This window comes from Prunus dulcis, chromosome 4 (genome assembly GCF_902201215.1).
Source record: "Prunus dulcis chromosome 4, ALMONDv2, whole genome shotgun sequence".
In the NCBI taxonomy this organism is placed as follows: Eukaryota; Viridiplantae; Streptophyta; class Magnoliopsida; order Rosales; family Rosaceae; genus Prunus; species Prunus dulcis.
The window spans coordinates 20,273,279-20,286,144 of NC_047653.1; the positions used below are offsets into that span (position 1 = coordinate 20,273,279).

General features: G+C 35.5%; 1 protein-coding gene across 1 annotated transcript; it reads right to left on the reverse strand.

Moving 5' to 3' along the window:
- Positions 1–5,534: 5,534 nt before the first annotated feature.
- On the reverse strand, positions 5,535–6,351 carry LOC117626063. Its single transcript, XM_034357704.1, has one exon. The coding sequence runs from the start codon at positions 6,327–6,329 to the stop codon at positions 5,694–5,696; it is 636 nt and encodes a 211-aa protein (XP_034213595.1). The 5' UTR covers positions 6,330–6,351; the 3' UTR covers positions 5,535–5,693.
- Between the last annotated feature and the right edge of the window lie 6,515 nt (positions 6,352–12,866).

The window sequence follows — 12,866 nt, forward strand, 5'->3', positions numbered from 1 at the left end:
CCAACTTTAGCTTTTCAGACAATTAGAACGGCTTAAAAGATCCGAAGCTGTACTACGCGATAAACTGTCAGACCGGCCGATCCGGAACTCCGTGGGGTCCACGATCTCCGATGGCCAATCTGGGATTCTCTAAAGGTTCCTCACAGGGAAAGACCCATGTCCTGCGAGTTTGGTCTGAAATGGACGGTCGGATTAGCCAAAATCGCGTTATCGCTTAAAATCCAAACCCTAGCCCCAAGGTTCGCGATTTCGGAGTATCCGGGACTCCAATTCGCAATCCGTCGAATCTTACACGATCCTGAAATCATGTAGAACGACATACCCAAAGTTGAGTGCGATCCAACGGCTCGACAATACTGCACCCAGGAATCGCGCAATATAGAAAATCCGTTCGGGGCTCAAACGGACTCCAAATCAAGATCCGCCAAATCCTACGCGCTCGTGACAACACGAGGATCGCAAAACTACACAGAATTGCTACTATACCCTCACCCACGCGCTGCCACAAGCGTCGGCAGCTTGGGTGTCCAAAGCGATAACGGGTCGCCGGAAAAACTCAAAACCAAGACTCCAAACTCCTATCCTAGGTAAAACACCCCATTTGGAGTCACTTTTGTTCTTGGACATACCCCAAAAAGTGGCCAAAAATGGCCGATCACGGCGGCCGAAGGTCAGCCGATTTTCAATTCGAAAATCGAGTGTTCTACAGCTAAAATCGATCAAAACCCAGCCAACCAGCAGTTAGAGCATGAAAAATAGGTGAGAATCCATACCTTACTCGAACGATTTGGTTGAGAATTGAGGGAGAACGAAAGGAGAGAAGTTTGGATGAAAACCGGTCGGAAATCACGATTTTCCCGCCAGTTCCGTGCGGCCCAAGGGCGGCGACGGGTCGGGGAAGGACGGCGGGGCTGAGGTGGTTCCGTTGGTACCTGTGCCGGAGATCGGGACGGCGTGTGGTGGCCGCTGTGGCGACGGGAAGGGGAGGCCCCTGCTGGTCGCGCGGGAGAGAGAGAGAGAGGAGAGAGAACTGAGGAGAGAGAGGAGAAAAGGGATAAAAATCTGACTTTTTATCCAAATTACCGTTTTGCCCTTCGCAGTGTTTTGACCGTATTTTCTTCGTTACAACTCCGATTCGAGTCTACTCCGTGTCTATGAACTCGTTTCGTCGTGCTCTACGGAACGGCGTAAGCAGAATTGCCAAATTCCTTCTCGGTCAAAAAGTCAACTTTTTTCCTATTAAATAATGCGAGGTCAAAATCATCTTTTTGCTAGAATAAATTAATCCTAATTTTTAGAATATTTTGTTTTGGGTTATTACATGGGCTGCCGTAAGGAAAAGACAAACAAAATTGCCCATGTGCCTGAGTTCGAGAATCAGGCTCCAAGAGAGTTTTGAAAAGTTTGTGAAACCTTAGAAAACACCTTGGATTCCTTTCACTAATAACCAGATGAACGTGACAGATTAAAAATATGGCTTGGCTTGAGAAGCTTGTGGCATGGGAGCTAAGCCTTCACGAGTTTAGCAATAGAGAGAAAGAGCATGAATTTCTAATGGAAACAAAGGCTTAAAGTAAGGGAGAGAGAGATTTAGGAAGATTTTGACTAAGGAAGAGAGGGGTGTCTTGAGTAAATTTCAAGCTGATCGACAAAAGCTTGGTCGTGCTCTAGATGATGGTGTGTTTGCTGGGCCGAATGAGTCTCCTTTTATAGGCACTGGAACCTTTAATTTTATCAAGCATCCCTCTCCCTTTTCCTTCACTTTCTCCTATTCACTCTTATTTGGTGAAATTTCCCCAGCCTGAGCGTATAGGCACCAAGCCTTTTGAGGTTCCAAGATCTTCATGCAGCTGGACCTCTCCATGTGAGTGAGGCGCCACCTTCTTTTTATTCTGGTTTTCCTATTAGAGCTTGCAGAAGAAAGAAACAGTGGTAAAGGCGTTAGTCTAATGGGTATTCCTCTTCCGTACATGAATCTCGGTTGGTTTTTATAGTGGCCTGCTATTTGACTTCGTTCTGGGGTTTTTTGACAAGCTAGATACGATGCTAGATATTTTATAAGGTAATGGGCTGGGCTTTTCTAAGGTATTGGGTCGTTGGCATTTTATTTCCAGCGCCAGCTAATCCTTCATGGTTTCATCATGCTGCTGGAAACAACTTATTTGCTTCGTTCTTTGTCAAGGCGCTGGGCATCCTAGCTGGTGCAAGATTTTTCTAAGCATTGCAAACTATTGGATATCCTCCTAAGGCATTGGGTCTTTTTTTTTTTTTTTTCCTCTCCCTTGCTTACCCATATGTTTGGGCTCAAGAAATGGGCTTAAATTTTGGTATTCCCAAGTATCCCAAAACTTCCATCCCCTGAACCTTCAATGGGCCTCGTGAATATTTGTAACCATCCATACCATAACCTACTCAGCAAGCCTCAGGCATTCGCGTGGCTTGGGTCCACTTAAACTTGTAGCGCGGCTCGATGTCAAACTTAACTGCTTTCACTTGGCATGTTGCGTGTTTGCTTGGCGTGGCATGTGGCCCACAACTCGTGTAAGGGCATTCGACAAATTCTTGCGTATCCTATTTGGGCTTTTTCCCCGATTAAGCGTTGCATTGAATTAGAAATATGTTTGGGTCCAGCCTTAGATTTTTTGGGCCTCATCAGAAATCTTGTTTGACATGTAAGTCAAACTTCCATTAATTGAAGATTTCTAGTTTGATCGCGTTCAATGAACTCACTCTCTAGCGAGCATCTACACAGTTATACTAGCGTCCTTGCACGAATGACTAAAGACTAGTCATTCTGGCAGTTGGGCATATATAGTGTGTGCAGTTCTTTGCAGTTCATCAATGCATAATTGAACGATCCTATGACTAGGAACTTTTAGAGTGTGAGTTACAAGGAGAGGTCTCTCTTCGTTTAAAATCTTTAGATCACTTTCCTTGTATCACAAATCCATGGACTTGTCAATAGGCTAAGAGCATGCACAATCATGCTCATGCTCTCAAATTTTCAGCTAAAATTTAGCTAAATATACTAAAAAACTATTTTATGAGCTCTTTATAAAATTTCAACTCTGACCATACTCCTTAGTTTAAAAAGTCACAAATATTTTTAATTAGAATAATTAGGGTTTGTTAGTTGTATATAATCAAAATTAAAATTGCTTATATAATAGGAAATTAAAATTGCTTTCTTAGTTGTATATAATCATCTTTAAATTATCTATCCCTAACTAAAAATATATTGTACTTTAGTTTGTATTCCTTATTGTAATTTAGTTTGTATTCCTTTATTGTAAGTATTGATTAAGGATGTTGTTAAACGAACTCTAAAATTAACTGAGTACACATTTAAATTAAAATGTAAAATTAACTAAGTATATACCCTATTTAACTACCAAAAATACCATTGATATATCCTAACACGCCGAAGCAAGTAAACAAACAAATAAATAAATCAATAAAAGGAAACTATTTTAACTATAAATTGAATTATGGTTCTACAACGATCTCAAAGCCATATTAGACTGGTCAAACAAAAGAATAAGCCAATTGGGTTTTGCCTCTGACTCTCTAGTTCAAGATTGCATCACATGTGAATTTCCTAAAGCTTTCACTGATCAATGATCACCAAGTGAAAACAGAAAGAAGACGAAACGAAAAAAATGATCAAAAACCAAATGATCAGCAAATGGAAGGTGAAACAATTGTGATCAAAGTGATGGGATGTGATTGTTTCAAAGCCTTCAAAAACAGTAAATTAGAACAAATGAAGATGAAGCAGAAAATTACCAAAGATCAGCAAACCAACAAATGGAAGCTGAAAGAATTATGATAATTGAGATGGGTTTCTTTCAAAGAGTTCAAAGACTCAAACTTTGATATCAGAAACAAATGAATTCTCATATGAAATGGTCATCCAAATTCACAAATTCTCAATTTTCAACCACATTTAAATAAAGCCCGTATGGCACATACTATTATCACAAAAATATCACAGTTTGGTTCTATTTGCTTGGGCGTGTTTGGGTTTTTAGAAGTAGGATTTTTCGCTTACATTTGATTGGGGTTGAATATGGTGAGTATGATGTACTTATTAAAATTATATTTGTTTCACAATCCAATATATATCCATTTTGTTCATTTTATATTTGGGTAAATTAGTCATTCAATAAATAGTTTGGTAATATGGTGTACTCAATTAATTTTAGAGTTCTTTTAACAATACCCTTGATTAATTAGGATGCATAAATACAATTCTGCTCACCTAAGGACATAAAAATGAGGTCCCTATTTGATAAAGGCTCTTGAATTAATCTAATGACACATAATTAGTAGTTTAAATTCTCACTCATGCTCCCTATTTTACCCGAACAAACTCTAATTATTCTAACTAGCCTCTCAACACGCGCTTCCATGCCCGCAAGAGGGTTTTTTTTAGAATTAAAAAAAATAATGGGTAGTTGTGTTCCATAAAAATAGGATCCATTATCTGAAATTTCTTTTAATTTTAATTTTTTATATATGAAAAAGTGTGAATTTACCATATTATCCTTATTAAATTAATAATTTTCATTCTTCATATTTGCATTAACCAATGATATTTTCTGGTATTTTAAATGTTTTACCATTCTCTGTCATTTGCTTTATATATATATATTTAAAAAAACAAAAGAAACTAAAATTAAAAGTAGGGATTCACATTCAATTTCTCAACTTCCCCCACCATATGAACCTTGTCGGAACCTTAAACCGGCAGCTCCAATCAATGGTGCCCACCCAGAAATCCCTTCCCCTCTTCCCTCTTCCGTCTTCTCACCCAAAAAAAAAAAAAAAAAAAAAGCAACAACAAAATACCATCACAGTTTCAAAATCTAAAATCAAACCAAGAAGCTGCATGATCCCTAGCTAGGAAGATGCAAAGCAACCTCGTATTTCGTATATCTTTTATAAATAAATAAAAAAAATTCAACATGTACAGTAGTCACAAGGCTTTGAGGCACCATTGTTGGCCACAGAGATCCAGCCACGCGGGCTACTGCGAACTCCCAAACCCCACGCCCAAGCTACACCCCCACACCGCCACCCACCCATCATAGCAATTGCTCCCCCAACTCACCCATCACCGCACTCTTCCCCCCACCCCCAACGACATTGATGGATCTCACTCCCTGAACTCCTTTTCTCTACCCATCTCTCCCCAATTTCAAAAACGAAAAAATTGAAAGAACAAAAAAACTTCGAATATTGTTTGCATCTTTGTTTTTGGTTTTTAAATTAGAATAATTGGGGTTTGTTTTGGTAAAATAGGGAGCATGAGTGCAGGTTTAAATTACCAATTATATGGGTCATTGGATTAAGGCTTGTGAGGACCTCATTTTTAAGTCCTTCGGTGAGCGGGACTGTATTCATGCATCCTAATTAATCAAACCTTTATATATATTCATAATCATAGGTTGATTATGTCCAAGAAATTAAGGAATACAAACTAAATTACAATAAATTTTTAGTTAGGGGTAGATAATTTAAAGATGATTATATACAACTAAGAAAGCAATTTTAATTTCCTATTATATAATCAACTTTTTACAACTCATGAATGAATCAGGACACAGGAATGAAGAAAACACAATATGTACTAGCTGGTAGTAAATTAACCAATTAACTTTGTCACTCAATTAATAAAAGAGATTAAACAATTACATGACTTCACTCTCTTTCTGTTTCCACTCCAGCCCTATGAATTTGCATGGTGAAAACCTAACCTTGTATTCAGAAATGGTATCAAGCTTAGGCGACCACAATTGCTCTTTAGACCCAACAAGCTGTTCATAGTGCTTTTGCAACTCAGGCGTGCTACAAAGAAAACTATTGCTAGGGCTAGTAACAGGCGGCCCGTCAATTTCCTTATTATTAGCTCTTGTAATTAGCCTTGTTATGAAGTCTGGCACAACCTTGATCAAGACCTTCCCGTTCGAACCCTTTATGTACTCGAACGGGGACTCTCCGAAATTAATCGGAGCCTTCTTGTTGGGGCTTGAGGAGGAGCCTAAGGCGGCGAGCGAGGAGGCCGAGAGGACCCTGCATGCGAAGCAATCAAGGGGGAGAACAAAGTAGGTCTGTCCATGAATGAGCTCATCGTCTATGGCTAACGCCGGGACGGGGTGGCCGATGAAGAAAGAGTCCGCATGGCAAACCATTTGGTCTGGAAACTCGAACATGATCTCTCCAGCTACGTGCTTTCCTCTGAGGAGTCTTGTGGTTCCTTCTGAAAATATAACTTTTACAGCTAAGTTTGTTTTCTGTGGAAAACACGGAGACACTGCATTGCCCATTTTGAGAGAGAGAGAGAGAGAGAGAGAGAGAGAGAGTTAGGATTATTAGTTGGCTTTTAGGTAAGGGACGAAGGGCGGGTTATTATATATACAAGAGAGGGTATGAAATTGACTTGGAGAAAGTCTTGGTTTGTTTTCTTTTAAAATTTGGAGGGGTCGGTGGTCAGTTATGCCGGCTTTGACAATCTCTCTCTCTCTCTCTCTCTCTCTCTCGTGATGTGGTACGGCCTTAACCACTCTTAGACATGTGATTACTACTTCTTTTTAACGTCATCTTAAGCGTCATATTTTGTAGTTACCCTAAATTCGATTAATCAAGTAGCAAAAATAAGTTGCAAGGCAAAAAAATGAATATGATGCCTTTATATAAATCAAATATATTACTTAGGATGAATTGAGGATTCCTCAAATAAATTTGAGGGGCGCCATTGTATATGCCTATTATATATTGTGATTTCCCGTTTTTCAATGGACAGATTATGGTATTTTACTAATAGTTTTATTTTATATGTATTTTTTTATCAGTTAGTATTTGGGGTCTTTCGACATAGGTCCAATTTTGAGTTTGCACTATGAATGCAATCCACCTCTCTTTTGATGTAGAATTGGGTCTAGCGACTCAGCAGGCCAGCCAAGTATGCAAAGCCTTAGCCATTGTTTTTAAAACATTTACACATATAGCCATTGTACAGTCAATCCTCTAAAATTTATTAATTACTGCAGTCAATAAATTAATATCACATTTCTACAATTAATCTCAATTTATCCTGGTTTGATTTACCTGCTTTGCAGGTTTGTGTATACCTCCTTCATAGGTAATTTCGTATCATATATCTCCTCCATAGGTAATTAACATTCATATGTATACCTCCTCCATAGATAAATAGCATTCATATGTATACCTCCTCCACAGGTAATTAACATTCATGTATATTCCTAGTCCATAGATAATTATACCTCCTCCATAGGATTGTAAGAAGAAAAAGAAGGAAGAAGAAAGAAGAAGATGAATAAAATGAAGAAGAAAGATTATAGGAAATTTATCTATTTATTTTTGTATCATCAGATCGTGTTTATGGGATTTTCAAAATTAAAATGGATAGACAAGAAAATATTTTATAAATTCAAATCATAATTAACTAAAAGATCAAATATAGTAATTATTGGCCTAAAGTTAATTTCTTACCCGTTTATGAATTGCAATTAGAATTAATAGTTGTATTAATTAGCTAATTATTGTGATATAAATAAGCCTTTCCCGATTTAAATCATAAGGGCATAATTGGAATATGAAAATAAATTTAAAAAGAAAAAATATATATGATTACATCATAAAATTATAAAAGGAATGTAATCCTATGTGGCATTGAAGTCAGAGGACTTGCATTACTAACAATACGTGTGTGGATTGCACCCAAATTTTATACCGAATTATTTATTAGTATTTCAACTAATAAGGAATGTCTTGTCGTTGTTGGATGAAATTCAATGAACTTTTTTTTTAAGTACAAGCGATAGTCTAAATTACAATGGAGAAGGATTTCTCACACACACATGCACAACTATGATGCCATGTGGGTTCGAACCTGAGACCTCTGATTTGCAAGTCAAGGTCTTTTTTATACTTTACACTTCATCATTTCTTCGCTAGATTCTTTCCTTGATTGTTAATTATATGTTAGTTACTATATGGAACCATGGAATGATGGAAATGATCAACTTCTAATTATATTAATTACATGCCACTTGAGAAAAGTTAATTAATTATATAAACAATTAGTTGCAAGTTCATCAAAGAACGGCCACATGCTTGAAATGAAAACCCAGCCATAATATATATATATATAGCGGCAGACGATGTTGATGGTTTCAAGTCCCATGCTCTGACTCCCATTATTAATTGGAAACTACACGGAATGCAGACTTATTATTATTACCCAAACTCAAAGGCATTGCCTCTCAACTGAACTTTATCAATGCCGTAGGTCCATCGCATTGCATTGCATGCATTTAATTACCTCATTTTATTATAGCAACTTGTCTTGGCCCTAGATTCAAAGTCTAGCTAGCTAGGGTTTGTCTTAATCACCGTCTTCCTAAGTTGAGCTTATAGAGTTGAACATGCAAAATAAAAATAAAAATTATTAATTAAATAAAGATAATATGGTAAATTTATATTTTTCATATTTAAAAAAATAAAAATAAAAATAAAAATTATATAATAGATCCTATTTTTATGGAATACAACTACCAATTATTATTTTTAAATTATAAAATAAATTATAAATAATTATAAAAAAAATCTCTCGCAGGCATGGAAGCGCGTGCGAAGAGTCTAGTATGTAACTACGTATATCTTTAAATGGTGTTTTCTAATGCTTACCTTTTTCGTGTTGTAGCAGCAAATAGAATTAGGGCTCGTCAATGGGCCAGGACAGGCTTTAAAGAAGAGAGAGAAAATATCGGGCCGGGCTGGGTCTGATTTTTTAAGAAAATTCAAAGCCCAAGCCCGACCCATGAGCCGAGCTTGAGAAAGCCCATCGGGCCAGCCCGGGCTAAGCCCAACGGGCCCTATTCATTAAAAAAAATCATAAACTTAATAATAAGGGCATTTTAGTCCAAATTTGAGATTAAACTCACTTAATTCCAATATTTTCACATCAAACCAAATTCATAAAACACCCAATAAAGTCACACAACTTATAAGATTTTTCACAAAAATAATAAAACCAAGTATTATTTTTGAGGTTATTACATCATTAGATCGTAATACGTTTTAAGAAATAATTTTAAAAAATAATAAGTATCAAAAAAATATTTTTTTAAAGGATGGTATGAATAAATATGCAAATATTTGGTGATGTGTTCAAGAAAAGCATGACTATATTTGGTGGTACGATTATGTTTCATGATATGATTATATATATATATATAATTGTTGAATTAATACTTGACACAAATTAATGTGCTAATCACCCAGGTATAAACTAGGAATGAGTAAAGAAAAGTAAATGAAATGAAACAAATTATATATGTGATTTAAGTGATATAATCCTAAACTTAAACTCTTATTTATACATAATTATATATGTATGCGGGCCTAACGGACCGGGCTTTTGTGGCCGGGCCGGGCCGAGTTTTTTTTCGATGGACCGGGGCGGGCCCCATCGGCCCATGAGCCCGCAGACCAAATGATGAGGCCTAAACAAAATAGCACATATATTATTTGATAAAAAAAGAAAAAAGAAAAAAGAAAAAAGAAAAAAGAATAGTACATAATTTAAATCAAAAAGGTTGGCCTTGAATTAATTAGCCTGTGGCTTGTGGCTTGTGGCTTAATTTGTAAACCATCTGCCAGATTTGATGTTGATGCAATGAACCGCATGTTAATTAAACGTCATTGCTAACTGCTTAGGAGTGGTAAATTCTTTGTTTTCCCACTACTCCCAATCTTCTATTGACTTTTCATTTTCATAGGAAACGTACGTATAACTTACGAATCTGTATTGTACATATTGACTTTTATTTATGAATACGTATCGAACCAACAAAAGAAAGTATTTTTAAAAAAAAGAAAAAAAAAAGACAGATTAGGGTACATGATAAAGTGTTTGTGTTGACTAGAAAATAGACATGTCATTTTCATGTTTTCATATTATAATAATAAGGCACAACTTAAACTCAATAAGTATGCCAAATTGCAAATACATTTTAATTATTAAAAAAAAAAAAACAAAAAAAAAACTAAGTACGTATTGAAGATGATCGGATACGAAATAATGGCCCCTTTTTTCTTGTGGATGCGTTCATATGTGCCAATTTTAAAAGCGACAGTATCAATATTATATTTGATTATAATCGTGGACCACTAGGGTTTGCATTATAATATGTACAAACTTGACCTTTTATCTGATTCTTACATGGACGAAAATGCCCTTTGACTTCCCAAAATGAATGTTTGTACACCATATAATTGGTAGTTTTAAGATTGAAATATAAATTAATGATATATACAACTAATCTAAGGATTTCAAATTTTTTTATTATTTAAATTTATTATAACATGATCACGTTTTCAAGCATGATATGGGAACTAAACTTCCAGCCACTATCCTCCTCAGATCAACTCAATCATTCATTGTTAACTTCCAGTCACTATCCTCCTCAGATAAACTCAATTATTCATTGTTATCAACAGTAATTGTAATTAATGTTATGGGACACAACCAGACCCATTTTCTCGTTTATAATTCTAAATTGAAAAACTAAAATAAAACTCAAAAGAAAAGCAATTGGCAATTAACAGTTTTCATATCAATTTTTTTAACAAAAATTTACTAAAAACAAAATGGGAACATGGTCCTATTTTCATACAACATAACTAGACACATTTTCTCTTTCTTAATTTTACAATAAAAAAACTAAAAAAAAAGAATGGAAAAAAAAAAAAAAAACCAATTGACGTGTGCCAAAGGCTAGTTGTGGATAACGACAAAAAAGAACAAAGAAAAAATCAACTAAGAACACATAAGTCTTCTCTTTTGACTCTACCACAACAGCAACAAACTTACTTGTAACTTGGATAACATTGTTTTGCTCTCCCGGGCCAATAACATAATGACAAGTAGAAAAGTTATCCTACGTATTATTGTGTTATTGACCAGATATAACAAAAAGTGCTCCCGTTGCATGAGTTTCTCTCACAAACACTCATAATTAAATAGATCATTAATAGGGACGCTTATTCTTAGATTTTGGTCATATGTATTTTTTTAGAACAAGCGATAGTCTAAACTATAGGGGAGAGGGGGTTAACATACACACAAACAAGACATTTGGTCTGCAAGTTAAGACCCCTTTTCACTTGATTAGACCCCATTGGTTCAGTCATAGTTTGGATAATGCATATTTTATCGAGTGAATTTTTGTAATAAATAAAAAAAGCAAAAATTTAGATCCCTTAATAAAAAGTAGTCATTTATAAAAATTAAAAAAAGATTTGCAAATTGAGCCAAAATTTTAGACTTAACCCCTTCAGGTATCAAAATTTGACTAAAGTTGCAGATTTGGTATTAAAAAAATAGCTATTTTTAATGAAGGTTAGGCTTTTGCTAATTTGATTTCATATCAAGAAAATATGAAATTATTATACATCTAAGGGAAAATTGGTTGTTAAAGTTATTTTTAATCATATTATCAATGACCTATCCGAAGTTGAAAGACATCTCAAGTTCAATGCTTTCCTTCTTAATTAATTAGAAGAAAACAATTATCTCTAATTGCGGAACCAAACCAAGCACCTCATGCATTTCACATGCTCTAGGCTTGGACTCAACAACAGATCTAGGAATTCTCCAGGGAAGAGGCAATATTCGAATGAGGGTTTAAATTTTTTATAACTATAGCAGTATAAAATTAAAACATATTAGGATCTTATGTCTATGACTAATTAGGCTTAATTGTTTAAGCTCAATTTAGAAAAATTAAATAATAGCCCACCACTTTTTCTAGAAAGCAGCCAATATCTACTACAGCCAAATACTTTAATACTTCAATTACTAATATTTTCTCTCTCTCTCTTCTTTGGTTTATTCAACTTTTGATTTGGCTCTAATAATGTTTATAACGGTATAAAATAAAAAACATATTATAAAAAAACCAGAAGATAAAAAAAACAAGAGAGATAAAAAAAACAAAAGAGATAAAATACGGATGCATAGTTTGCTACTGATTGGGACTGTTGGCTATTGCAAGAGTCTAAATGCACGGAGGCTTCTTTAATTCAATTCATATTGCAATTTGGACTCCCCTTTGTATTAATGACAGCAGTTTCTACAGTGGAGGTTTTAAAAAGGGATAAACTTACAAAACGACGTCATATTAAGAAAGGTTCTCCGCTTTGTATTAATGGTAGCAGGTTGTATTACAACTTCATATGGCAGGTTTCATCTTTCTTTATTATTATTATTTTTGCCTCGATCCAAAACGATGTCATTTTGGCCAGGAACTTTTAAAAAAAAAATGTGCACGCACTATGTTGCGCACAACAACCCAGCAACATAGGCACATCAAACATAAAGGAGTTTTGCTTAGGCATTTCATTGAGCAATTGGTGGGCATTTCCATGGCAGACCAGAGGGGCAAAACTGCGACCTCCAAAGCGTTTTTCGGCGAGAGGAGGTGCAGCTACATCTCCTTGTGCCTCTATGGGTCCGCCAGTGCTTTGACTAATTAATGAAACAATGTGCACTGGTCATTCAGGTTAATGAAACAAAAGTTTGAACTTGAAGTGGTCATATCACATCCAATTCCCTCGCAACATTGCATTGAATTCCCTCGCAACATTGCATTGGCTAATATTTTAACATTTCTCATTACAGGTCAATGTAAGAGCACTCTCCTCCAATATGAAAAGAATATGTGTAAAGCAATCATAGGTATATATGGTCTTTATCATAAACAAGAGCCATATCCAAGCTTTAAGATTAATTTCGAATTTTTTTTTTGGGTTATAATGAGAATTCATTACTAGGGAAG

Excerpts from the sequence above, each read along its gene's own strand:
- LOC117626063 (XM_034357704.1), bottom strand. The coding sequence starts at position 6,329 with ATGGGCAATGCAGTGTCTCCGTGTTTTCCACAGAAAACAAACTTAGCT.